This window comes from Plasmodium malariae, assembly GCF_900090045.1.
Source record: "Plasmodium malariae genome assembly, chromosome: 2".
NCBI lineage: Eukaryota > Apicomplexa > Aconoidasida > Haemosporida > Plasmodiidae > Plasmodium > Plasmodium malariae.
Window position 1 is genome coordinate 590,777 of NC_041776.1, and position 26,745 is coordinate 617,521.

General features: G+C 26.2%; 7 protein-coding genes across 7 annotated transcripts; 3 read left to right on the forward strand and 4 right to left on the reverse strand.

The window, feature by feature from the left end:
* Positions 1 to 735: 735 nt before the first annotated feature.
* Positions 736 to 2,370, reverse strand: NFS (cysteine desulfurase, putative; the record flags this gene model as incomplete). The annotated part of the gene is made up of 1 exon (XM_029008695.1): positions 736 to 2,370. The coding sequence occupies one exon, from the start codon at positions 2,368 to 2,370 to the stop codon at positions 736 to 738; it is 1,635 nt and encodes a 544-aa protein (XP_028860230.1).
* A 1,558-nt stretch (positions 2,371 to 3,928) lies between these two features.
* Positions 3,929 to 6,280, reverse strand: DNMT (DNA (cytosine-5)-methyltransferase, putative; the record flags this gene model as incomplete). Its single annotated transcript, XM_029008698.1, has 1 exon — positions 3,929 to 6,280. One exon carries the CDS (start codon positions 6,278 to 6,280, stop codon positions 3,929 to 3,931), a length of 2,352 nt encoding a protein of 783 aa, XP_028860231.1.
* Positions 6,281 to 7,407: 1,127 nt separating this feature from the next.
* On the forward strand, positions 7,408 to 8,684 carry PmUG01_02022000 (proteasome subunit alpha type-5, putative; the record flags this gene model as incomplete). The annotated part of the gene is made up of 3 exons (XM_029008699.1): positions 7,408 to 7,421; positions 7,626 to 7,707; positions 8,010 to 8,684. The coding sequence occupies 3 exons, from the start codon at positions 7,408 to 7,410 to the stop codon at positions 8,682 to 8,684; spliced, it is 771 nt and encodes a 256-aa protein (XP_028860232.1).
* Positions 8,685 to 9,439: 755 nt separating this feature from the next.
* PmUG01_02022100 (conserved Plasmodium protein, unknown function) lies at positions 9,440 to 11,602 on the reverse strand (the record flags this gene model as incomplete). Its single annotated transcript, XM_029008700.1, has 1 exon — positions 9,440 to 11,602. One exon carries the CDS (start codon positions 11,600 to 11,602, stop codon positions 9,440 to 9,442), a length of 2,163 nt encoding a protein of 720 aa, XP_028860233.1.
* A 1,170-nt stretch (positions 11,603 to 12,772) lies between these two features.
* On the forward strand, positions 12,773 to 16,114 carry PmUG01_02022200 (conserved Plasmodium protein, unknown function; the record flags this gene model as incomplete). Its single annotated transcript, XM_029008701.1, has 3 exons — positions 12,773 to 15,649; positions 15,826 to 15,932; positions 16,081 to 16,114. 3 exons carry the CDS (start codon positions 12,773 to 12,775, stop codon positions 16,112 to 16,114), a joined length of 3,018 nt encoding a protein of 1,005 aa, XP_028860234.1.
* Positions 16,115 to 16,577: 463 nt separating this feature from the next.
* PmUG01_02022300 (conserved Plasmodium protein, unknown function) lies at positions 16,578 to 19,112 on the reverse strand (the record flags this gene model as incomplete). Its single annotated transcript, XM_029008702.1, has 1 exon — positions 16,578 to 19,112. The coding sequence occupies one exon, from the start codon at positions 19,110 to 19,112 to the stop codon at positions 16,578 to 16,580; it is 2,535 nt and encodes an 844-aa protein (XP_028860235.1).
* A 2,058-nt stretch (positions 19,113 to 21,170) lies between these two features.
* PmUG01_02022400 (cation transporting ATPase, putative) lies at positions 21,171 to 26,225 on the forward strand (the record flags this gene model as incomplete). The annotated part of the gene is made up of 1 exon (XM_029008703.1): positions 21,171 to 26,225. One exon carries the CDS (start codon positions 21,171 to 21,173, stop codon positions 26,223 to 26,225), a length of 5,055 nt encoding a protein of 1,684 aa, XP_028860236.1.
* Positions 26,226 to 26,745: the final 520 nt, after the last annotated feature.

Consider the following 26,745-nt stretch of genomic DNA (forward strand, 5'->3'; position numbering starts at 1 on the left):
AAAAGGTAGAGAATGAAAAAACAAAAAAATGCAGAAATGACGAAATGATGAAATTAAGAAAGAACAAATAAAAGAACAAGATGACAGGATATGAAGACCATCCACCGATGTAGAAAACAAAAAAAAAAATTTTAATAAAATTTTCTAATAAAAAGTTACAGTTTCACATAACACTAAAAATATATTTCAAATGATAAAGGAAAAAATTTGTAAAAAATTAAAAAAAACGTTAATAAACTTGTGTATCAAATTTTAGAAATGTTATCGGTTTTAAAAATACAAAAAGGGTTTAACATATATTACCGAAAAATTTGCAAAAAAAAAAAAAAAAAAAGGTTAAAGGTTAAAGGTTAAAGTGTGTTTTGCCAACTATTTTCTTCTGCTTTCTCCATGTTTATTTCTTTTTGTACTTAGTTTTTTTTTTTTTCTTTTTTTTTGCAAAATTCCTTTGGCTGCTGTTTTTGGCATATATTTTTTACTGCTCTTTTTAACAGATATTTTTTACCGCTCTTCTTAGTAGATATTTTTTACCGCTCTTCTTAGCAGATATTTTTTACCGCTCTTCTTAGCAGATATTTTTTACCGCTCTTCTTAGCAGATATTTTTTATCGCTCTTCTTAGCAGATATTTTTTACCGCTCTTCTTGGCAGCCATTTTTTACCGCTCTTCTTGGCAGCCATTTTTCACCGCCACTTTTTACCCCCTCTTTTTGTTTCCACTCTTTACTTCCCCCCATTACGTCCATACAAATTGGGGAGTATCACCCTGAGAGGAGTTTTTTTCTAACTCCATTTCATAGAGAGGTGAAATGCTCCTTAACCTTTTAACCGACTTCACTAAATTGGTGCACAATTGCTGAACTTCAAAAAATGTTGTGAACCGATTAAAACCAATTCTTATAGATGTGTGTGCAATATCCTCTGATATTCCAATAGATCTTAAAACATAACTAGGTTCTAGAGTACTCGATGTACAAGCAGAGCCTGAACTTAAAGCAATTTCATTTAAAGACATTAATAAACTTTCCCCTTCAACAAATAAAAAGGATATATTCATGTTTCCAAAATACCTATTTATTTGACACCCATTAAATACAATATAATCTAAATGTTTTAATAAATACTCTTTTACATAATTGAAAAAAAAACGCATCTTCTTACAATCTCTATTCATTTCATATGAACATAAATTTGCAGCTTCTCCAAAGCCAACAATTAAATGAGTAGGTAATGTGCCTGATCTTAAGCCTCTCTCCTGTCCTCCACCATGAATTAAAGCATTTAATCTAATATTAGGTTTTTTTCTTTTAATATATAACGCACCAATTCCTTTGGGACCATATAATTTATGACCAGACATGGACAACAAATCTATGTTCATTTTTTGCACGTCAATGGGAATTTTCCCTACTGCTTGTGATGCATCTGTATGTAATAGTATATTTTTTTCTTTACATAAATTTCCTATATTTTGAATATCTTGGATCACTCCAATTTCATTATTTACAAAAATAAAAGATGCTATTATCGTATTATCTTTAATGTTATTTTTAATATCCTCTAATTTTATAATACCATGTTCATTAGGTTTCAAATATGTTACTTCAAATCCTTTAGTCTGTAAGTAACGACAAGTTTGTAATATACATTTATGTTCAATTTGAGATGTTATAATATGATTTTTTTTATTATCAAGTTTGTTATAGTATGTACATATTCCTATTAAGGCTAAATTATTGCTTTCTGTTGCACCTGAGGTAAATATAATTTCTTTATTATTTTTTCCGTTTATTAATTTTAGAATACATTTTCTTGCATCTTCTACTGCCTTTTCAGATTCCCATCCGAAAAAATGATTTCGTGAATGAGCATTCCCATATATGTATGTCAAGTACGGAAGCATTTTGTCCAGTACTCTTGGGTCTATCATTGTAGTTGCTTGACTATCTAAATAAAATCTGCTCATCTTTTTTTTTTTATAATCGCTAATTGGATCTTCCACTTTTTCTGTCTTCTCTGTAACTGCGCTCTGTTCTTTATCGTCACTGTTACCGTTTCCACTGTTACAGCTGCTGACGTTACCACTGCTACTACTGTGGATGTATTTGTTTATTCCTTCCTTTACTTTTCCATTTGTAGACTTATTACTGTAGCCTAAGTTATATATTTCGCGTTTCCATTTGTTTTTACTCAACTCCCTGTTATTGTAACCCCCATAATTAGAAATATCATTTTTGGTGCTCTCCTTTAAACTACTCCAAGTATTTACAAGTACCTTCTTAAATCTCACTGTCTTATCACATCGGACAAAATTTCCGAAAAAGTTACTCCTTTGAATGTTCAGACTTTTTGTTACGTGAAAATTTTTCATCAGAGTTTGGTGCACGTATACGCGAAATAAAAGAAAGATGAGGGAAATTATGGTAAAATGGTAGGAAAATTATGGGAAAATGGTAAGAAAATTATGGAAAAATGATGGTAAATTTTCTCTAATAAAATTATGGTACAGTATACAAATAATTCATATGATGATTATAATTTTTTTTTCTTTTTTCAATATAATCTTCAAAATGGTGTTCTCTATCTTGTTCTACATATATATATATATATATATATATATATATGAGAAAAAAATAAAACAAATACGAACTATGTGTTATATACATACACAAATCCAACATTCTCCTGTAGCAGTAGGTTAAACAAAAACTTTTAATATATTGCTACGAATGAATTTAATTTATTTTGTTTCATTAAAATTAAATAATACACAGTAACTATCAGTCCTTCCATGTAGTTGAACACAGGAATTGCATAAATATTACTCGTAAAAAGGAAATAAATCGTATGAAAATAAAAACAAAAGAATTGTAGGAAAATATGTATATTTTGTTATGAATTAAAAAAAAATGAATCCGAAAATAAAAAATATATAACTGCCTTATTTAATTACATTATATATATATTGTATGTAAAAATCTATATTTATGTATATATATACATATATATGTATAACTTGTAAATTTCTCATGAATTAATGGCGTTTATGGGAACGTGAAAAAAATTAAAAAGAATGGATATGTAGGAATTAAACATGCCAAAAAAAATTCCTTTTTAAGCTGCTTTTTGAAAAAAAAAAAAATAACAATAAATGACAAAAAATGAAGAGGAGCATTCCTATATGGAACATTTTAAAACGTCAGTGGCAAATATGAATGTATCTATTATATATAAACTTCAGTACATAAATGTAAATATATGAATATATAATACTTAGGGAATCGGTTTGCTTAAACTTTAAACAGAACTTACACATGTAGGACTTCCATTTTAATATATTTAAAATGATATTACAATAAAGCAGTTGTGTATATATTTTTAAAGTTAATAATAAGTAAAACTTCAAAAAAATAAAAAAAAAATTTCAAACGTTCTCCTTTTAAGGGGGAAAATAAATAATCATTAAAAAATGAACGTGAAAAGTGGTTAGCATGTAATTATTTAAAACATTTTGAAGGAAACCCTTCGATTATGAAAGAGCAAAAAAACGGAGAAAAACTAAATATAAATACAAATTGCTAAAAAAAAAGTTGTACCTTTTTAAGAAACGCTTAACAAATTCATTTTAAATAAAGGGATGGGATGTTCCCCAATGACAATGGTAAGTCATTACCTTTGTTTACAAAAGAATATAATATGTAATACAAGGACGCACACATGCGCGCACATTTTAACGACATTTTTTGTGAGTAAAATATTGCTCATCTTGTTCCTGTAATAATTCAACATTCTTGTAGAGATAGTTTAGATAGTTTATATTTTCAGTCAGAGTGCATAAATTTTCAAATATTCAATTTGTAATATATAATTAGCAATTTTAGTATCTTTTTTTTTTTTTTTTTTTATCTAAAAATATGCTATAAAATTTGTTATAAAATATGCTCGAAAATATTATGCATTTGAAAAATTAATGATATCACAGTGACATTAACAGAATTTCCAATTAATTTATACCTTTGTCTATTTGTTAAAAATTCAGGAAATTCAAAATGATGACACATGCATATTTTCTTTTCTCTTTTGGTATCCCTCTCTTCTTTCTTGTCGTCTTGGTCAACTCTCTGATATGTACTTTGTTCACCATTTGTGCACGTTTGCACGGTTAAATGGAGACCCGAATTTAATAAACATGAACTAATATTACATACATCACAATAATGAACATTAATGGTGTAAGAACATTTATGATTAACATGATCAAGATTCCAATATATATTTCCGTACGTGTTTTTTTTCTTTTTATCCAACCCATTTTCTTTTAAGTTATTTTCGTTTGTATGCATTTTATATCCCATTAATCTACTTATTTCTGTAGGTGTAAAATACCGGACTTTGTTTTCATATTTTTTCATCTCCTTTTTTTTGTTTTTTTTTTTTCCCCTCACTTCGTCATCAGTATAAGTGACGTTTTGATCAGATATCCCACTGGAATAATTTTCCTTCGATAGATTACTAATTCGAATATTTGAGGAAAATGATTTTTTTATGTCTTGTTTTTCTTTATTCCTTGAAATATATAATATAGAACCTGACCCATTTATGTACCTTCCATAATTGGATGTAAAACACATGGCATGTAATTTTTTCGAATTTATTTCCTCTTTCTTATTATTGTCAATGGCGATACTTTTTATCAATTCATTTTTTTCAGTATAATATTCATACGAATTAAAGCAGCAAATATTTCCATTTTTGTTAATATCAATAATATCAAAGCAATAGGATGAGAATTTATGAAAAATATCCTTCTTTATTTGAAATTCATTTAAATGTTTATTAAACATATTTATGTCTTTTGATTTATTACAAATTAGAGGAAATTTATCATTTGTGTCTATAAAAGTCATCAAACTGGGTGTATAAAAAATACCCTTTTTTTCATTTTTCCTTAAGTTTTCCATATTCTTAAAAGAAATATAATTTTTTGGTATTAATGAATTGCTATATAATAATGCACTTATACTATTTTCAAATGTTTTGTTTGGTGTTTGTTTATTTAAATTAGGTTTTTTTTTACATATACAATAGAAACGAAGTCGTTCATTTGGTATTCCAAACTGTAACGGTGAAAGAAGATATGTCTGGAAAAAATAATTTCTTTTAATTGAATTTATAAAATATAAAAAAGAGTAAGATATTTCAAAGTTTTTAACATTCTCAATAAATATATATTCCGGTAAATTTTCGACATTTATATCTTTTAATAAATTGCAAATATGAATAAAACTATGTGTTCTTTTATCCTTTTCAATATCTAAATAATCTACTATATTTATATTTAACTCGTTGATATTAAAATTTTCCCCTCTAGTTACTGCTTTTTCGTAAGACATATAATTCTTATATGTGTCATCAGTATGGTCATAATTAATTTTATTGCTAACAAATTTAGTGTGACTGTATGGGTTATTATTAACAGCGGCTATATCTATATTGTCCTTACAGCTACATTTGTCATTACGTGTAAGACTCTCACAAAATTTTGACATTTCATTATTATCTATAGTATCACCAGGAATGAAAGTATTTTCATGGTCATTTTCATGTTCATTTGTATGGCCCTTTTCATGTTCATTTGTATGGCCCTTTTCATGTTCATTTGTGTGGCTCTTTTTATTTTCATTATTATTTTTATTTTTTTGTTTTTCTACATTTGGGCATTCCCCTTTTGTGGAATTATATTTATGACATAATTCTTTTAAATTAATTTCCTTACATTTTTTATTTTGTCTTGTATATGGTTGGCATGGATTAGATATTAATAAAAATGTAAATTTGTGATACTCAAAAAATGGAGCACTCAGATTATTTATATCCGTTTGAATGATGTAATTTGCACTTAAATGGTCTCTTTCTCCAGAATTATTTGCATTGTTAGTATCTTTATTTTCCTCATATGAAATAAAAGAATCTCCTGCTTTTTTGTACATTTTATTGATACTTTTACTTTTTACATTTTTTAAAAATTTATTAATGTCTTTTTTACTTGTTAAATAGATAGAGCTGTCCTTAAAATTGTGATAGTAGGTTTGGTTTGCAATTGGACTAATATCTAACGAAATAAAATGAAATATGTCTTTTATATCATTTATTTGTACAACTTCCCTTCCCCTATTACAGTCTTCACCCGAATTATCAACATAATTTATTAGAGCTTGTAATAAACTGAAGTGTAAACCTCCAATTCCACTATAAAGTTCTAATACTTTTATTTTTTCCATCGAACGTCATGTTATTTGATATCTTAAATTTCACTCTTTCACTTTAAAATAAGTACATTTTGAGTAGCTGAATAAATCAGAAATAAATAATTAATTATTGTACCTTCTTTTCAAACACATAAGAAAAAATATAAAAATTGAGAGCAAGATGGGAGAGATTATAGACCCATTATTTCGTGTTCACTCTAAAACTACCTCTTCAATGACCGTATAATTTATTCTTTCGAAAGATAGACGGTTCACCATAAAAATTCTAAGAAAAAAAATCACTTCAATATGTGTTACATAGCTGTATACATGTATATATATATATATATATATATATATATATATATATATATATATATAGATAGATATATAGAAAAATCAACGTGAACAAGTTAAACATAAAAAAAAAAGAAAATAAAACTTTAGATTTTTTTAACATATTATAAATAAAAATTCAGCTTATTTATTTTTCTTTTTTTTTGCAAACGTTCAATTTCACGTGTTTTACCATTTTTAATGTATTTCTTATTGCTTCGACCTAGCCGCATTATTCTCTTTTTATCATTAACTAATATGCACGACAAAAATTTAGAAAATATATTGAAGGTGTGTTCGTTACATTTTTTAAATATTTCTTCATCTATTTTATTAATTTTTTTTTTTCCCATAATCACATTAGAGAGATAGATAGATATATATGTTTATTAATTTTCTTTTGTTTAATCAAAAAATAAAATAAATAAAATAAAGAACAAATTATATTAGTTGAAATGTGGTGTAATATAATGTAAAAAAAATAAAAAATAACAGGCATGTAGCATTATAAGCTTGAATTTGTACAAAAAAAAAAAAAGCATTTATGCGTATAATATATATATATATATGTATATTTGTAAAAGCTTACCTCCTTTTGCAGCTCTGTTTTCCCGGTTTTTTTTATTTTTGCCTTTAATGTACTGTATTATTTTTATAACGTGTTCGTAAAATAACTCCTTACTAGCATTAATCAAGGGAATATAAATTAAGAATAAGCATAAGAACAAGCACAAGCATACACATACATTTTTATACATACGGTTAAATTTATCGCAATATTTCCTTTTCTTTTTCAAACTTGATATCCCTTTTTTGAGCATAACATGTTTTCAACAAGGTAACATAGGCAAAGCGGAAAAGAGAAAAAGCTTAATTTCACATACTTTAATTTCAAGAGCTTTTACCATGTTAATACGTATGAGCATACCAAGTACGCACGTATTTATGTTTGTATATGTGCTTGTACTTATGTGTAATTATTTTATTATGTACGTACTATATGCGCACATATTTGTATATTAAATTAAAAAAAAAATTTTAGGAGTGAGTATGACAGAGGAGTAAACACCTTTTCGCCAGAGGGCAGGCTTTTTCAAGTGGAGTATGCATTAGGAGCTATAAAGGTACATATATATATATATATATACATACACACATGTGTACTTACATATATGTATATACATATGTATACATTTGTATGTGTGTATACAAAAAAGGATAATAAAATAGCTTATCAGTAATAGGCCTGTGCGTATGATAATTCACAAACTGTACATATAAAGAACAGAAAGTAAAGTATACGTACATTTGAACTATTAGGTCATTAGGGTAAACTTCTTTATATATGAACACATTATTTTAAATAATGTTGTATCATGTGTTTTTTTTTTTTTTTTTTTTTTTTTTCTATTATTTGCGAGTATAGTTGGGAAGCACAGCAGTAGGCATATGCGTAAATGATGGTGTAATTTTAGCATCTGAAAGAAGAATTTCTTCAGCATTAATTGAAAAAGATTCAGTAGAGAAACTGTTAGCTATAGATGATCATATAGGATGCGCCATGAGTGGGTTAATGGCAGATGCAAGAACATTAATTGATTATGCAAGGGTGGAATGTAATCATTACAGGTTTATATATAATGAAAATATAAATATAAAATCATGTGTAGAATTAATATCTGAATTAGCATTAGATTTTTCTAATTTATCCGATAATAAAAGAAAAAAAATTATGAGTAGACCATTTGGTGTTGCATTATTAATAGGAGGGGTTGATAAAAATGGTCCTTGTCTATGGTATACTGAACCTTCAGGAACAAACACCCGATTTTTAGCTGCATCTATTGGATCGGCACAAGAAGGTGCAGAACTATTACTACAAGAAAATTATAATAAAAACATGACTTTTGAAGAAGCAGAGATTCTAGCACTTACTGTTTTAAGACAAGTAATGGAGGATAAATTATCATCTTCAAATGTTGAAATTGCGGCTGTTAAGAAATCTGATCAAACATTTTATAAGTACAGCACTCAAGATATCTCGAGAATCATTGACGTCTTACCATCACCAATATATCCAACCATTGATATGACAACATAGAAAGAAAAAAAGAAAAACAATATGAATAAGAAAAAAAATAAAATAAAATAAAATAAAATATTTTGAACAAAAAGATGAGACAAATACATATAGTACTATAGAGATACCTGCAGTTATTAATTTTACTTTCTCTCATTTATTCTTCTCTATCAGTGCATATATATATATATATATACATACAATCCGTATATACTTATAATGTGTTCTGTATATGGTTGTACAAGGTTGCACATCCAGTGAACTACATTTTAATTTCCTTTGTGAAAAATTTTCTCACTTTATAAAATTTATCTTAATTATATACATTTTTTAATGAAAAATATTGCATAGACTTTATATTTTTTAAGGTTACTACGTTTTGCCTTAACTTTTTTATATTTTTTCAAAAGGTATAATTTAAAATTGTAAAATTGATATTTGCTAAGTATTTAATGTTCTGGAAGGGAATAAACAATTTTAAATTAATTTTTCTTTTTGTTTTTTGGAAAAATATCCTTTTTTTTCAACACCTCGATGAATAACTATTTTGTATACGTATATTTTTAGCTATATATATGCACCACTTTTAATTCTTTTCACTCGTGCAATTTAAAAAAAAAAAAAAAAGAATAATATAATATAATAAAATTATTGTTCCGCATTCTGTACACGTAAATAGTTACCTCTATGTGTCGGAACAAAAATAAACAAAAAAAGGACGTAAAATTAGACGTTTTTTTTTTTCTTTTTTTTCCCCCTTATATCAGCTTTCCCCTTTACACAAGGATAAAAGGATTATGTATATTTTTAGCTAGCTGTGAAGACCTTACAAAATCGTAATAGGAAATTTTATAATGTTTGATAAAATCCTTATTAGAGGTCTGCAATAACATTTTTAAGTTTATAGGTGGGATATTCGGTTTATAGACTAAATCATTGAAATTTTTATTAAAATCTGCATAATTATATTTTCTCACTAATTCTTTGTAAAATTCAATGTAATTATCATAATATAAATTCATGTAAGCTACATGTCTAGGAATTATTCTTAAGCGAAAACTGTAGCTGAAGTACTGAGGAAAAGATAAGGTATCATGAAAACTTTTATTTAAATGTCTAATCAAATATAACATTTTAGGTCTAATTGTTCTATATACATTATATGTAAATATTCTAGGATATTTTTTAATAAACTTTTTTAAATCTTCTTCTTCTATACTTTCATCTAAATATAATAATTCATTATATTTCCTTTTTAGATTTCCAAAAGCAAAAAATTGTGGTAAATTATATAATATCTGTTTTAATTCATTATACGAGTAGTTTAATTCGTTTTTGTAATGAGCTAAACGTTTTAATACTGTCTTTTTATTTATTAAAGATAATCTAGGGGATGTTTTTATAATCTTTTTTATCATCTCCAAATTTATGCCATTAGGAATAACTTCTTTTATGTTTGTTAATACATCTCCTTTTGAATTGAACGTTACTTCTTCCTTTTTAATTTTATTTTCATTTTCATGGAATTTTTCGAAAAACGATTTTAACTCTTCAGACGTTTTAAAATGTGTGGTAAAAAAGTATTCTATCTCATCGTAATTTTTGAGAAAAAAATTAAATTTTTCCTCTATGTTAGAAGATATATTTATACTATCTAGTGAAATGTTTGGGTTCAATATTTCATTTTCCGAGGCGCAATTTCCTCTGGGCATATGAATGTTCTTTTCCTTCGTCACTATGTCATCCTGTACTCCTTTCACTAATCCTTCCTCCAATTTATCCAGTAAATTTTCTTGTCCTCCTTCCGCTAAATCATCCTCCATTCCACCCGCTGCTCCTCCTGATACTCCCTCCTCCTCCATCTCTTGACCACTGCTACCACCTCCCCCTGATACTCCCTCATTCATCTCTTGACCACTGTTACCACCACCAGCAGCTGCCATATGTGCTTTCCTCTTTTCTTCCCTCACCTTCTTCCTCTGAGCCTTCATCAATCTTTTTCTTTGTTTTACGCTTATATGTACTTCCCTACCAGCAGCACTCATGGCATGTATATATTTTGGCATTTGCATAAAATCAATATTTTGTTTGTTTTTTAAGAAATAATTAACTGCTTTTTCTAAATTCCCAAAAATTAAAAAAAAAATAGCGGATTGATTATGACATTCTGGGTAAAATAGAAAGCGAATATCTATGTTAATAAATTTAAATATGGAATAAATATCAAAATTGAAATATTCTTTTGATTTTAGTTTTTTAACTATATCAAGAAAAAAATTTTTATCTTTTTGTAACATAGCCAATAAATTTTCTTTATATCCTATAGCATAGTTGTCCAAACTTTTTAATTCTTCATTATTTTTTTTTGCCAATTTTGTTATTCTCTTAAATTTACAATTAAAATTTTTTAACTTAAATTCTAATGCCCATTTAAAAGCATTCAAAAACCTATCTGGGATTTGATCAATTATTTCACCTTCTTTGTCATTAAAATTATTACCTAATATGGTATTGTCGATTTTTTTTACTTTCTTCAAATTTTCAATATATTTGCTCGTTTTTTCGAATAATTGGAATTTTTTACTTATAAATCGTTTATGTATTTTTCTTTGAACAGTAGAATACGCCCGAGAATACGATGTGGTATATGTGGATGATGATGAGATTGATGACGGGGTAACAGCAGACATAGAAGAGGATGGTGTTCTCAAAAAAAAAAGCCTATTTTTATTTCTATCATCGTAGCAATATCTAATATGATAATATATATTTTTGTTCTGGTGATATTTAAAAGGTAAACGGTCAATTTTTATATTATGTATGTCTTTATTTTTTCTCATACTATTGCTATAATAAACTACTTTTGCACATTTAACATAATAACATATTAATGAAATGAAATTTACAGGTACTAAAACATAAAAGAAATATTTATTCATTTCTTTTTCTCTTAAATTATTGCTTCCGAAAAAATAAAAAAAATATGTTTTCCCCCTTCTTTAAAAAATTCACAGAAATACCAAAAAAAAAAAAAAAAAATGAGAGCGGAAAGGGGAGATGACAAATGTGAAAGCAAAACAAACGAAATAATAACTCACATGATTGATTTTACTAAAAATTCGTACACATAAAAAAGGGAAATTTCAAACGTCTGCCATCATGACATAAGAAAGAAGTCTACGAAAAAAGAAGAAAAATCGTGCAAGTAATAAAATTTGACAAAAGAAAATTCAAAAAAATTATAAACAAATATTATTATGTGCAGTACTTATTGAATTAGCAAGATTGTTCCTACGGTCAAGTACACGTATACCGGTGAATCTTTAAATTCTGAACAATCAGAAAAAGTGTACTTCTCTTAAATTTTAAATGAACAAAAGTTAAATGGGGGTACTCTAAAAAAAAAAAAAAAATTACCTACATGAAGGATAACAAATGAGAAGAAAAAGTGAGTTATTTCGCGTATGCATGCTCGTGTAAAAAACTGCAATTAAAAAAAAAGGTATGTATACTATTCATAGCTATCTCTTTATAGTAAGAGATAAAAAAATATATTGCTCTAGTAGTGCTTAAAGCAACTCACAAAATGAACATATTTAATTAAAAGAGCAAGAAAAACTTTGCTAAGCTATTTTTAAGAAAAAAATCACTCCATATTAAAAGAGAGGAGGTGACAGTTTATGACAGCAAGAAAAATAAAACAGTACACGCAGCTGTTTCGGCGTTTTGTATGTGTATATACATATATATACATATATATATATATATATATATATGCTCATGGATATATGAGTATTTAAAATTCGCATTTTAAAAGAAAAGAAGGGGGTATTTTTTTTTCCCCCCTCCTCATTGTTGTCAAGTCGTACATATGTGCATGACCGCGTTGATATTTTTGGTGTAGAACTATGTAACTTCAGAAAAGACTTAAATATAGGGGAAACACAATTTTGGAGCATTTTTTTTATGGCAAAAAATGGTGTTAATATATATTCTTAGGAAAGTTGTATGATGAGGAAATAATGAATAAAAGTAAAAATTAAATTAAAATTAATGTAAATTTTGTTGATGAACATATACGTGTCAAGGCTTCTTATAACGGTGAAAAAATGCTAAAGTATATTAGTTGTCTAAATAAGAGACTGATTTACAAGTTACATGTAGAAAATGATAAGATCATTGATATGCCATTGTTCTTGGTGGACAACCTATATGTAAGAAGTAAAGAGGAGTTAATTTTGTTACTGAGCAATGCTATTTCTTTCAACAAAAAAGATTTTTTAGTTAATTACAGAAGAGTGTTACTAAAGGACAATGAAGCATATAGTAGTTATAATAATTCGAATGAAACGGAAAATGGTAGCAATAACGTGAAAGATTACAGTAATGGAGATAGCAATAAGAAGCATAACACGAATTGTGAAATAGATAAAAATACCACCTGTGACAGCACCAATGGACATTATAAATATAAACTTGTAGATAGTGTTGGTGATATAAAATGGGGAAAAAATTTTATGTTAAAAGATGTGGACATGCATTCAACACAAGTAAACAATTGTTACAAATACAATAACGAAGAGTATAACGAATTGATAAATTATTTATCGGAAATATATTCGAGTGAAGAAAGCTGGAATTCAAATTGTACACACCTTTTTGAAGAGGATGAAGAGGAGGATTATATGAACTATTTACAAAAAAAAAATGACAAAGAAAGAAAAGATTCTAAGGAGAAAAAGACACAGGAATATTCATTAACTGGTTATATTCCGAACGATTTTTTTTTTCGTTCATTTAAAAATAGAATTATATCCATTAAGGGACATTTATCATACAACGATTTATTTTCACTTATTTATTTATATAGTAAAAAGAGAGATATACAAATTATGAAAACACTAGGAGAGCAATATATATATAAAATGGAAAGGGAAAAAGATAAGCAAGTAAATTACAAGCATATTATACATATGTTAAATATATTTATTAAATTAAATTACGAAAAATATAACATTCATAGTATCATAAAACATTTACTACAGAATATGTCTGAGAATATTTTAATTAATGACTTGAAGTTATCGGCCTTAGGTTTTACTTGTTTATCAAGACTTAATTTGTATAATATGCTATTTTATGATTATATATATACTTTTTTGAAAAATGTAAATGATTGTTCTCATTTATGCTGTTCTATGGTTTTACATTGCATAGGGTATCATAAACATTATATGGTGAAGAAGAGGAAGAAGCTTTATGATCAAGTAAAATCTTTCAACAAATTGATGAATCGTAATATCATTTCGGAGAAATGCATTATGATAAGTAATGACATCTACAAGTTTAGTAACAACCCCATCAATAATGATAATCTTGATGATATAGTTACCGAAGAAGCAAAAAAAGCTCAATGTGGATACAAAAAAACTATTCCCAGAGATTTCAAAATAAATATTTTGACATTTCAACTTTGTAATAAAAACAGAGATATCATTAATAAATTAGAACATAAACTAATTGATAGACTAATAAAAATGGACTTACATGATATTTCTGAAAAATCTATAAGTAGCATATTTCACTTTTATTTTTTAATAAACAAAAATATTTTGACTGATAAAGATCATATTATATTTAGCAAATTAAGCGACATTTTAATAAAAAATAAAATAAATTTTCTAAAGCCTAGAAGTTTTCTCATGTCCTCGTACACATTAATTCTTCATAAATATTTCACGAATATTCATATCTCTTCATATTTCCTTATACAGTGTGCTAAGTTAATAAAATGGTTAAAGGGTAGAATATATATAGACAATTTACTATTCGTTTTAATGGGTTTTGCTCAAAACCAAGTGATTTTTTATAAAAACAAAAAGAATAGTACTTACCCAAAAGTTTATGTTGATAAAAAAAATAATAAATTATGTAATTTTAAAGTAGAAAATAAATATATTGATATGCTTGAAAAGTGCGAATATGAAGTAAATATTCTCGAAAAAAGAGATGTGAAACCTGTTAGTTGCAGAGCAGCTATTTTATATATCTTTAATGAAATAACAAATTTAGACTATGAATTAAATAAGAATCAAATTATTTTGTATTTACAATTATTTTCTAGTCTTGATATAAAATTAAGTGCAGATATTAAGCAAAAATTGTTTATACTAATTATTAACTATGTTAATGATTTAATATGTTATATTAATTTGATTTTTCAACTAGCTATTAAGATGTATGGAATTTCTAGTAAATATATGAAAACTATAGCTTTGCATTATTTGGAAAAATTGGACCATGAATTGTGCAAATTATGTAAATTACTCAAAAAAGATGAAAAATATTTTTCTAATTTTTTGGCAGAATATAATATTGACACCTTGAAGCGTAATACCTATTCAGATGATATGCATACCCATTTATATGACCTGGATAGTCTATCTTACACCCTTTTCATTTTTGATCAAATAGATGTAACCAAAAAAGATTTCATAATAAATCTTTCAAAATTGATGTCCATTAATGAATACTTTATTTTGATATACAAAAAAAATAACTTTAATTCTTATATTTATCTTCTTCATTATATTGGCTCCTTACCTATTGATACACAAGAGCATAAAAAGTTAATAGATTTTTTATTCACAAATTTGGAGGAATATATAGAATTATCTTATAAGGAGTACATGCAAAATAGAGGAAAAGCGATAATAGAGGAAAACGATATGTTAATAGGATTAAGCAAAAGACAAGCAAATATTTATGATGAATATAAAAGTAACGAAACAAGAGAAGTGAATAATAAAGGCACGCATGATTGCACCACCGAGGATAAAAATATCACAGATTGTTTCTATAACGAAGTAAACCATAAGATAATAAAGGATAAAATATTTCTAAAAGATTTGATATTATTACTAGATTCCATAAGAATTAACAAGGCCTATGGTTATAACTCTCTCCTTCGCAACATAACTGCAATGGTAAGGGGATAACCCCTCAGTAAGCGTCTGCACGTGGAACACATACATATGTATACGCACACACTTACACACGCATACACAAATATTTACATATGCCCAAGTACTTTTTACGTGAGCATTTACCTATGTTCTTATACATACACACATGTACACGTTTGAATTACTCCAATTAACAGATAAATACGGAAAAAATCAAGATGCTGTCGGATGAAGACGTCGAATTAGTAAATTACATTTTTATAGATATGGGTCTAATGAACAAACATGTAATGGACGAAGCGATGTAATATAACAAAAAAAAAAAAAAAATTAAATAAAATAATATAAAATTAAAAGTTATCGGCAAAAATTTTACTAAATGAAAAAAGAAAATTAAAAATAAATTTTTTTCCGTATTTTTTTTTTTTCCATCTCTGTTAATGTTAATATAGGAATAGGGGGTTAACTATCGGATTAAAAGTGTAAAGCACTCCTATGTACATGGACACATACAAGCACACAGATACATATATATGCTTCTGCTTATATCTGTTAATCTGTCGTCAAGAGAAGCGATAGTCGTGGGATCCAAGTTTATGGGCGAATATTTCAAAAGGAGTCAGGATTGCTCATGATATTAGTTTTTATGTGTAAATATGTAGCCACTACTTTCATTCTTAAAAAATTAGTGCCTACGTATATGCTTGTAATTATATATATATATATATATGCAAACATATGTACACGTACACAACATGCTTATATTTATTTGTACATATTGACTATTAAAGCAGTACAGCTTCTGATTTTTACCCACATGATAAATGTATGTGTAGAAAAAAAAAAAAAGTTTCACAAATTCAATGCACAACTTGGGAGTGCGTGTACTTAGAGCATTTTTCCAGAAATGCTTTAAAAAAAATAGACAAAATAAGGAAGGGTAACACATCTATATCTTTTGAAGGGTACTAATTATATTTTGGTTTCTCATGAATATGTTTCGGCAATATTGTTCGCTGTTATCTTCTCTCATGTTAAACAAATCGTATTCTTTAAAGTTTATTATAACATTCCATAAAATTTCTTTATTTATGTTTTTTTTTAATTGTTTTATAAAAATGGAGCAAATAATATTTTTTAATTTATAGCTATCTAAAAACATTTTTTTTATTTTAAAAATCCTAAAAAGAAACAGAAAAGATTCAGTATAGCAACTTAATTCTAGTAAAACGAGACTGAGTAAGAAATTAGCTAAAATATGTTGATTATTTAAATTAATTGTTAATTTAATGCAATTAAAGAAATTGTAAATCCATTTAGTTTTATACAAATTTGAATTTAAAAATATGATATTTTTAATAATAAAATTTTCTTTATCATTTAGGAAAGGGTGAGAATGCTCATAGTTTTCAACGAGTTCTTTATTCGTTGCTTTTACACACTGATAATTTTCATTTGTTTGAAGGGCGTTTTTCTTATGTATAATTTCTTTATTCTCATCATAACTCTTATCATCCTTTGCACCATTTTTCACATCGTCATCCCCGTATCCAGCTGTGTCCTCTAATTTCTCCCTACTTGCGCGTTGCTCCTTAGAACAACTTTCAACGACAAAATTGTCCTTCTCATAAACATACACAAACTTGCAATCCTTGGAAACCGGATCTAGGTTGAAATAGCTCTTCAGAAAATTATAATATTTACTATTATTCTTGTAAATTTCAAAAGCTTCCAAAAATTTTTGGTTAGACCATATTAAATTTTGCTTCTTCGTAATAATATTACCAATATGTATTTGGCAATAATTATTTCTATAGTTAAATTTAATCAAGGAAGGCATATGTGCAAGATCTAGGAGGAGAAACTTTTCTTTATATTTTAGATTTTTCAAATTTAAAAAATTTCGACATGAAAATAATAACATATTAAAATATTTTAATAAAAAGTTATCCTTTGAATTTTTTTTTTTTTCTACTAAAAAATCGTTATTTAATTCCTTTGACAAAAAACCTAATTTATCAATGTTTGACAATTGTTTAGAATAAAATGTGATAAAAAAATGAAAAGTATGTGCATATATAATATCTCGAAAATGTGTATAGATATAATCTGTGTCTTCAAAAACTTGCGCACATATATGCATTCCTACAAACCTGTCAACTGTATTATCCAAATGGATACCTTCAATGTTAAGGTCATTTAAGAATTCGAATTTGTTTATAAAGCAAAACGGAAGACAAGCACATACATCGCTATCGCAACTGCTGTTGCTACTACCACAGCTATCACCATTGTCACTGTCCTTACATTTTTTCTCAATGCAGATATTCAGTCTTTCTTTATCCTTGTCATCATTACTTTCCTCATTTCTGATATAAAAAATTTTGACAAAAAAACATTTTCGCTTTAAATCAGACTTACAAATCCACCCTTTAACGATCGAACTTTTTCTTACATTCCGCAAAAAAACAATTTTTCCTGAGGGTCCAAAGGTTATTAATCTTTTATATTTTAATGATCCGTCCTTGTTATTTATTGTCATTTTATTGTCAATCATAAAAATGCTATTTAACTGTTCACTGCATAAAATGGTCTCAATACACCCATAATTTATATAAAAAGAATTGTCAATAAATGGGATAAATGAAATGTCACAAAATCCGAGTTCACTACTATTCACAATTTCCTCTTTGAAGAAGTTTTTTAGTTCACTTGTTCCTCGATTTGAGTAGCCGATATTCTTAGAGCAACTACTGCTACAATTACTGTTGTTGTTAATATTGCTATTGTTATTACAGGTATTAGTACTATTACTGGTACTACTATTATTGCTTCTTTCGTTCACCTGGCAATTTCCCCTCATTTCGACACATTTCGTATTATTGGAGTTAACTACTTTTTTCGTTATACGGTTGCCTTTGGAAATGATTTTTGCGCGACTCTTTTTTCCCTTTTTCTTGCTGTTTTTCATATGATTTCTATAATTATTGTCTCTATTATTTGCACTGGAATTTAAATTGTTATCTGCAGTATTAATTACTTCTACTTCCTCTTTCTCCTTTTTCATCTTGGTTTTTTCTGTTTTGACAATATTTTCCTTCACTGATACACCACCTTTGATGTAATTTTGCATAATTTTTTCAACTGTCTCTGAATTTGTATAACTACTGTTAATATAATCGTAATAATCATTAGTCAAATTATTGTAATTATTTAAAAATATATTGCATAGATAATTTATGGAATTATTTTTTTCCAACATATTGAATGATTTCTCTAATTCTTCCACTAATAAATTACAGTACTCCTTTACATCATTTTTCTGTTCAGAAGTTTTTAAAATGGCGTCAAAATCTTCTCTTTTTTTTAATTTTTCATTGTTTTTACTATAAAAAAAATCATCCGGGTATTTTTGGAAAAATGGAAATTCGTTTTTTAATTCGTCTATTAACTTTTTATAGGCTAATTTTTCGGAACATTTCATTTTTTTTTTTTTTTTTTTTTTTACAGTTATATTTATCCTACGAATAGACGAACAAAAAATAGGTTGTCAAAATGGTATAACTATTTGTGGACACTTTTTCGGTAAATAAGTTGCAAACAGGATAAGATATTCATGTACCACTGAGCAAGTGTGCAAGAGTACTAATATGCAAATATGCTAATGTGCAAATGTGAAAACGTACAAATACACATTTCCTCGTTGTGCAGTATAACAAAGCGACAAAAACAAAAAAGCGATATGTGAAAATGATTAGACAGTAATTTCTTCATAAATGAGCCTTATACATGAGCTTAACTCATTTGAAAGTTTAATCAGAAGTTAATTTTTTTTTGAAGGTTTAATATAAAATTTACTAAAAATTGTAAATTGTCAGAACAATAGGGTTTAATTAGTGATCTGAAAAGTTAAATGAATATATATAAACTTATTTGTACGAGTTTAAACAAAATTCACATAGAGTTACTCTTGGCAAAACAAAAAAAAAAAAAAAAAAAAAAAAAAGGAAAAATGGAGAACTTAAAATTGCCAAAAAATATATTATTATATTATAGTAAAGCATTTCTCAATTAAACTTGTATGTTGTTAATGCTTTGTTGTCTTTCTTTTATACATGTACATATATTTATATATATATGTACATATATATTAGTGATGTGTACAACATAAGAACAGACTTTTTCCCATTATTCTTAGTGTTCTTGTTATTCATAAAATATGTTTACATTATTTACATATATGACATTAGAAATAAAAAAAAAAAATTCTTAAAATGAAAGATAAAACACAGTTATGCATGAATACGTAGAAAAATTGTGTTCGTATTCATACAAATTAACTATCGACAGCTCAGAAAAAAAATGAAAAAAACGTTTCAATGTTTTATCAAAAATTACATTATTACATTTAGAAAAAAAAAAAAAAAAATTAAAATTTCATCGAAGTTGGAAATTTAAAATGAGATGAATAATATATGATAATAAGTTATGCAATAAGGAAAAAATACCTACAATGAATGTGTGTTCTCATATATTAAATATGAACTGAGCTCTGTAATGGAAACAAAAATGCCAAGTAAAAAAACCATTTGAATAAATAAATTAAACTGAGTGAATAAGCGCCATAGGGATGAAGAAGCGACAAGATAAATATTAAATAATATACTGTATGTAAAAGAAAAAGGTAAGAAAAGGTACTTGTAGTTAAAGAAGAATACTTTCTAGTGATAAAGAAATATACAAACTTTTGCATATGTTGTTTATTGTATAAATAAATATAATAAAAAATACGTGAATAAAGCGAAAAATCAGAAAAAAAATAAAAAATTGAGAAAAATAAAAAAAAGTGATCAAGAAAAGTGAAATGTAAAATAAAGAATAAAATAAATAAAAAGAAAAAAAGAAAAAAAGGAAAAAACAAAGAAATAAAAAGAAAATCAAAGAAAAAATCGAACATTGACCGAAAGATGAATATTTACTATTTTTTCAAAAGTGTTTTTTTTTTTTTTCTTTAACACATTACAATATAAAAAAATATATATCTCCAATTGAAAAAGAAAAAAATAATTGTAAATCACATTTATTTCTCTAAATAGAACAGGACTTATGAGGGAATTCATAGTTTTTTATTAGAATATTGTTAAGGTGTTAATTATCAAATTAAACACTTCATTCTGCAGTAGATATTATTCATGGCACAATTATATATGTACATTATTACATAACATTTCTGTGCAATTTTGAAAGGTATAATTTCATTACTTAGTAGAATAACTTGGTTAACATTTGCTTAGTGTTTTTCCTCTTTTACGTACATTTATTATTATTATTTTTTTTTTTTTTAAAAAGCAGAAAGGGGGGAAACAATTATATACTGTCTTTGGTACATATTGTCATAAAATATTGTGTACCTTTATATGTTCATATATGTATATGTATATGCATATGCATGTATATATATATATATATATATATATATATATATATATATATATAGATGTTTATGAAAATTTGCTCGTATGTATATGCGGGCTGAACAAAGATGAAAAGCAAATATAATGTGCAGATTTATAGAAAAAGAAAAACACATCTTAGATTAGACGTGTTACTGTTCTTCTTCTATGTAGTTTTCTTAAATTTAATTTTACAAAATAAAAAATTTGAAGCTCAGCCTTCTGATTATGAATATATTGAAAAATCAAAAAATGAAATTAAAGAAGAAAATATTTTTAAATTTAAGAATTCAATCGACTCTTCTGACCAGTTAAAGCACGAACAAAACATGAAAGAACATGAGGATCAACTTTATAATGAATTAGAAGTAGGGAAAAACGAAATAAAAGACAGTGTGGAATTTCCTAATAATGAAAAAGGAAGTAGCAAAGAAAAAGCAGATTATAATAATAGTAATAATGGTAAAGAGAAAGAGTTTAATAATAAAAATAGGGATAATTCATTTAAACCTATAATAATAGGTAAATATAATTTAATATACATTTTTTATAGTGTCGAATTTGTGAGTTTCCTGTTATTTATGTTTTTTCACTTGTTGATCTTCTTAATATCACAATGGAATTTAAATGTTAACTTACTTGTTTGTTATATTCATTTAAATAATACTAATCAGAATAAATACATTTACAATCTGAAGAATTTATGTACACATGTATGCATTAAGCCATTAACAAAAAAAAATGATAAGTCTGGAATACATAGCAAAGAACGGTTTAATACTGATTATAATTTATACAAACCTAAATCTGAATTAGTTGAGTTGAAAAAAGGAAAAAATGATATATTCATTTTTTATAAACAGAAAAAGTATATATTTAATTATAAAACCTTAGATTTCGAATCTGTTAAACATTTTGATATTTTTAATTTATCTTTTTATTTAAAATGGAATGGACTAATTGAATTTGAAACGGATGATATATATGACGAAATAAACATGAGTCACACTTTGAGGGACATAGAAGAAAGTGTAAACTATTATGAGGATTATTATTATCATAATGACTGTGATGATAGGAATGATGGTGATAATGGCAATGATGATACTAATAACTTAAATGCCCTTTTTAGCAAAATAGATGCTCTATACTTAGGTAAAAGAAATGATATAGCCAAATCAGCTAATAAAAGTAATAAAATGTATAATGAGCTAGGGCAGGAGGAAGGGGGTAATATTCACTCTACAGTTAGGGGAAGGGGGAAAAAAAGTAAGCAAATACATACAAACGAGACATTGAATAAGTCCCATGAATCAAATTTCCCCCATGGTGATATAAACAAAAACAAGAAAAAAGTGGAAATTTCTGAAATAAAGAATGATGGGTCTAATAATGATCCTTTTTTTTATGATTATAAAAAAAAAAACTATTTTGAAATTCCATATGATATATATGTACATAATAATTTAAGTAAATACGGAGAGAATATATATGATATTCCATCTCCTTGCTTTAAAAAATTATTGTATGAAGCCATGTTGTCTCCATTCTTCGTTTTTCAATTTTTTAGTATTATATTATGGATGCTTGATAGCTATTGGTATTTTGGAATTTTCTCAATTTTTATTTTAATAGTTTTAGAGGCACAACTAATTAATAAAAGAATAAGAGAATTTAATCTTATAAATAGTATGAAAGTTCCTGCACAAAATGTATATGTGTACAGAAATTTACAGTGGAAAATTATAAAATCAAATATGTTACTACCTGGAGATATATACATTTTATCAAATGAAATAAGAGGAAGTGATAATATATGTACATGTGAGACATTGCTATTAGAAGGGGTTTGTATAACTGATGAATCAATTCTTACAGGTGAATCCGTACCACTAATTAAAGCTGCTATTGATAAGAATGTGGAGGAAGAGAATGATGTTTGTATAAAAAAGGGCGGTGAAAAAAATGGAAATAGAATTTCGATTTTTTCAAATAAAATAGATATTAAAAACAAACATAAAAAGCATATTGTTTATGCAGGATCAAATATATTATTAACTAAAAATGAGAATAATGAATTCAAAAATAAAAAATTACCTATCAGTGGTTGTATAGGAATTGTTATAAAAAATGGATTTACAACATATCAAGGGAAATTAGTTAGAACAATTATTAACACTTCAGAAAAGGTGAATGCATCAAGTACCGATTCTATTATTTTTCTTATTATATTATTATTATTTTCTCTATTCGCATGTGCTTATGTGGTATATTCTGTATTAAAAGCCAATAAAGAAAGAAATTTATATGGACTTCTTTTATCCGTTTCACATATTATTACAGCAGTTATATCCCCAGAATTTCCTATAACATTATCATTGGGTGTAACGATATCAATAGTATATTTATACAACTTAAAAATATATTGCACGGAACCATTCAGATTACCCTTTTCAGGAAAATCGAATATATGTGCATTTGATAAAACAGGAACACTAACAGAAGACAATATGATTGTTTTAGGTTTATTTGGTCTAGATAATAATATTGAAAAGATAAATGATATAAACAAATCTATCATTAGTAGGCAAAAGGTCCCTTTTTTTTCCGTAGCGGTTATTGCAGGATGTCATTCTCTATGTACAGTTAATAATAAATTGTTAGGGGATCCGTTAGAGAAAAACTCTTTCTTAAAATTGAAATGTATGATGAAGAGCTTGGACAGTACATATGTATACACAAATAACAAGAACAATAGTAGTAGTAGTAGTAGTAATAACAATAATAGCAATGATTACAAGTCGGTGAATAGTTTTAGTAAAAAGTTATTTAGCTTCCATAATGAGAAAAAGAAAAGCCCTTGTTTAGAAAATTTTCAAATTTATAAGAGATTTTTTTTTTCATCGGAACTCCAGAGGATGACTTGTATTGTTCTGCATGAAGGGTATGAAGAGGATTGGTATGGAGAGGAATATGAAGAATCTTTTACCCCATGTAAACATACAACAAAGGTAGAAAGTGATAAAATTATTAATGAAAATATAGCAATTTTGGATAATTTAAAAAAACGAAAGAAGAAAGATAATAGCAAAAATGAACCTACAAAACAGTACTTAGTTTTAAGTAAAGGGTCACCAGAAATGATGAAAAAGTTTTTAAAAAAAATTCCAGAAAATTATGATGAAGTTTTAAATAGTCTATCGATAAGGGGTTATCGTGTTTTATGCCTTGCTGCTAATGTTTTGGATAATAAAATAATTTCGAAAAATGTTAGAAGAGAAGATATAGAAAAAGATTTGTTTTTCTGTGGATTTTTAACCTTTATTTGTCCAATTAAAACATCAACACCTGAATATATAATTGATATAAAAAATGCAGGAATCAAGAACATTATGATAACAGGAGATAATGCTTTAACTGCATGCCAAGTGGCTCAAGATGTGAATATTATTCCATCTGTAAAATCTAAAGATATCTTAATTTTAAAGCTAAAAGAAGATTATTCTCTTAATGATAGGAGAATTCGTTTGGGTCCTTTATCCCAATCCAATGAAGCCATTGAACAAAGAATTACTAAAAGTCTTAATGATAAGATATCAAATGATCTAATAGGAAGTGAAATTTTCAGCAATCAGGACAAAGTAGATGCAATAGAAATGTTATATAGCATTGGTAAATCAAGCATGGTTGAAAAAAATGTTATCGAAAAAGTAACTAAAATTATTGAAAAGAATAAAAATGTAAGCAGCAGAATTTATTTTATTGATAGAGAAAATAAAAAAATGTTACCTTTTATTGATAATGAGGAATATATAAAATTATGTGAACATATTTTTTCCTTATGTATAACAGGAGATATAATTGATTATTTTCTGAACAATTATCAAAATGATTTAACATTATTTAATGAGCTTATAAAGCGAGTGCATATATTTTGTAGAGTATCCCCTAAACATAAAGAAATTATTATAAAAACTTTGAACAAATTGGGGAATATTAGCATTATGTGTGGTGATGGAACAAATGATATGGCAGCACTAAAAGCAGCTCATGTTGGTATTTCATTATTAAGTATTAAAATAAGCTATAAAAACAAGGAGATAGATAATAGCAATAACAATAAGCAATATAACGCGAACTCTTTGAACACGTATGATAAAGGTTACAATAATTATTATGCTAACAGTGAAAATCATTTTAGAAATCCTTATAATAATTTATATGCACCTTATAACAGTAGTAGTACTACTACTGCAAGCAGTGGTAGTAGTAACATGAATGCAAAATATTATGAACAAATGAAAAAATATAATGAGAGGAAACAAGCATTAGAAAATATGATGCAATCCATAGATGACTCTTTGCCATTGATAAAATTAGGAGAAGCAAGCATAGCATCTCCATTTACATATAAAGGAAATGATATAAAATGTGTTAAAGAGATTATATGTTGTGGTAGATGTGCACTAGCAAAAGTTATAATGATGTATAAATTAATGATTATAAATTCATTGATTACGGCCTTTTCAGTTTCTATTTTAACTTTGGATGGAGTAAAATTAAGTGATGCACAAACTACTGTTATATCGTTATTATACACGTCATTAATTGTATTAATATCTAAAACAACTCCTCTTGAAAATATTTCAAATTATTCTCCTCCAAACTCTTTATTTAACATTTCTGTTATCGCTTCCTTAATATGTCAAGTGTTTGTTCATTTTTTTATTTTAATATATGGATGGAAATTAGCTAGCTCTTATAGAGAACCTGATTATGTTCCGGACTTAAAAGGAGATATTGACCCAAATATAGTAAATACTTGTATTTATTACCTAATATATTGTATTAATTTATCAATTTTTTCAAGTAATTATGAAGGTTTACCTTTCATGATACCACTTCATAAAAATAAAGAAATTATTTTTATATTTATTTCGAATATTATCTTTTTATTTTCTCTTGTTCTTAATATTTTACCTTTTTTAAATTATTTCTTCTCTCTTGTGTCATTTCCCAATTTCCACTTGCAACTTGTATTTTTGTTTTTAATGATATCAGATATTGTTGTTCCATACATCATTTGTAATTTTATCAGATATTTAAGATTTTATTCATTTACAAAATTTAATGTTAGATTGTAACAATGCTTTTATAATACAATTATTTTGTACATGTAAATGCGAACAAGGAATTTATACTAACAATTGCATTTTTTTATGGCAAAATAAAGTATATTTTGTTTTTTTCCATTTCATTGCAATAATGTACAAAAAACAAAAGAAAATAAATAGATAAATTAATATAAAGCTGTTGAAGCTACGTACATTTTTTTGCTTGAATTTTTACTTGAGCTTTATTTTTATTTTTATTTTTTTAATTATATATTATTCCTTTTTTTACATAATATCTAATTTTTTTCCACATTTATTTATTCCATAGTTCCCTTTAAACTATTAAATGAAAAAAAGATGTTTTTATTATTAAAAGAGAAAAAAAGTGATATCAGTAATTATTAATTTACAACATTCACAGAAATGAGATATAAAATTGCTTACATTAATATATAAAAATGGGATTCAAGTTACGAAGGTACTATTTTTATAGGTATGTTTAACGTAACTGCGCATGTACTAGTCTGTAATATGGAAAAATATACGCATG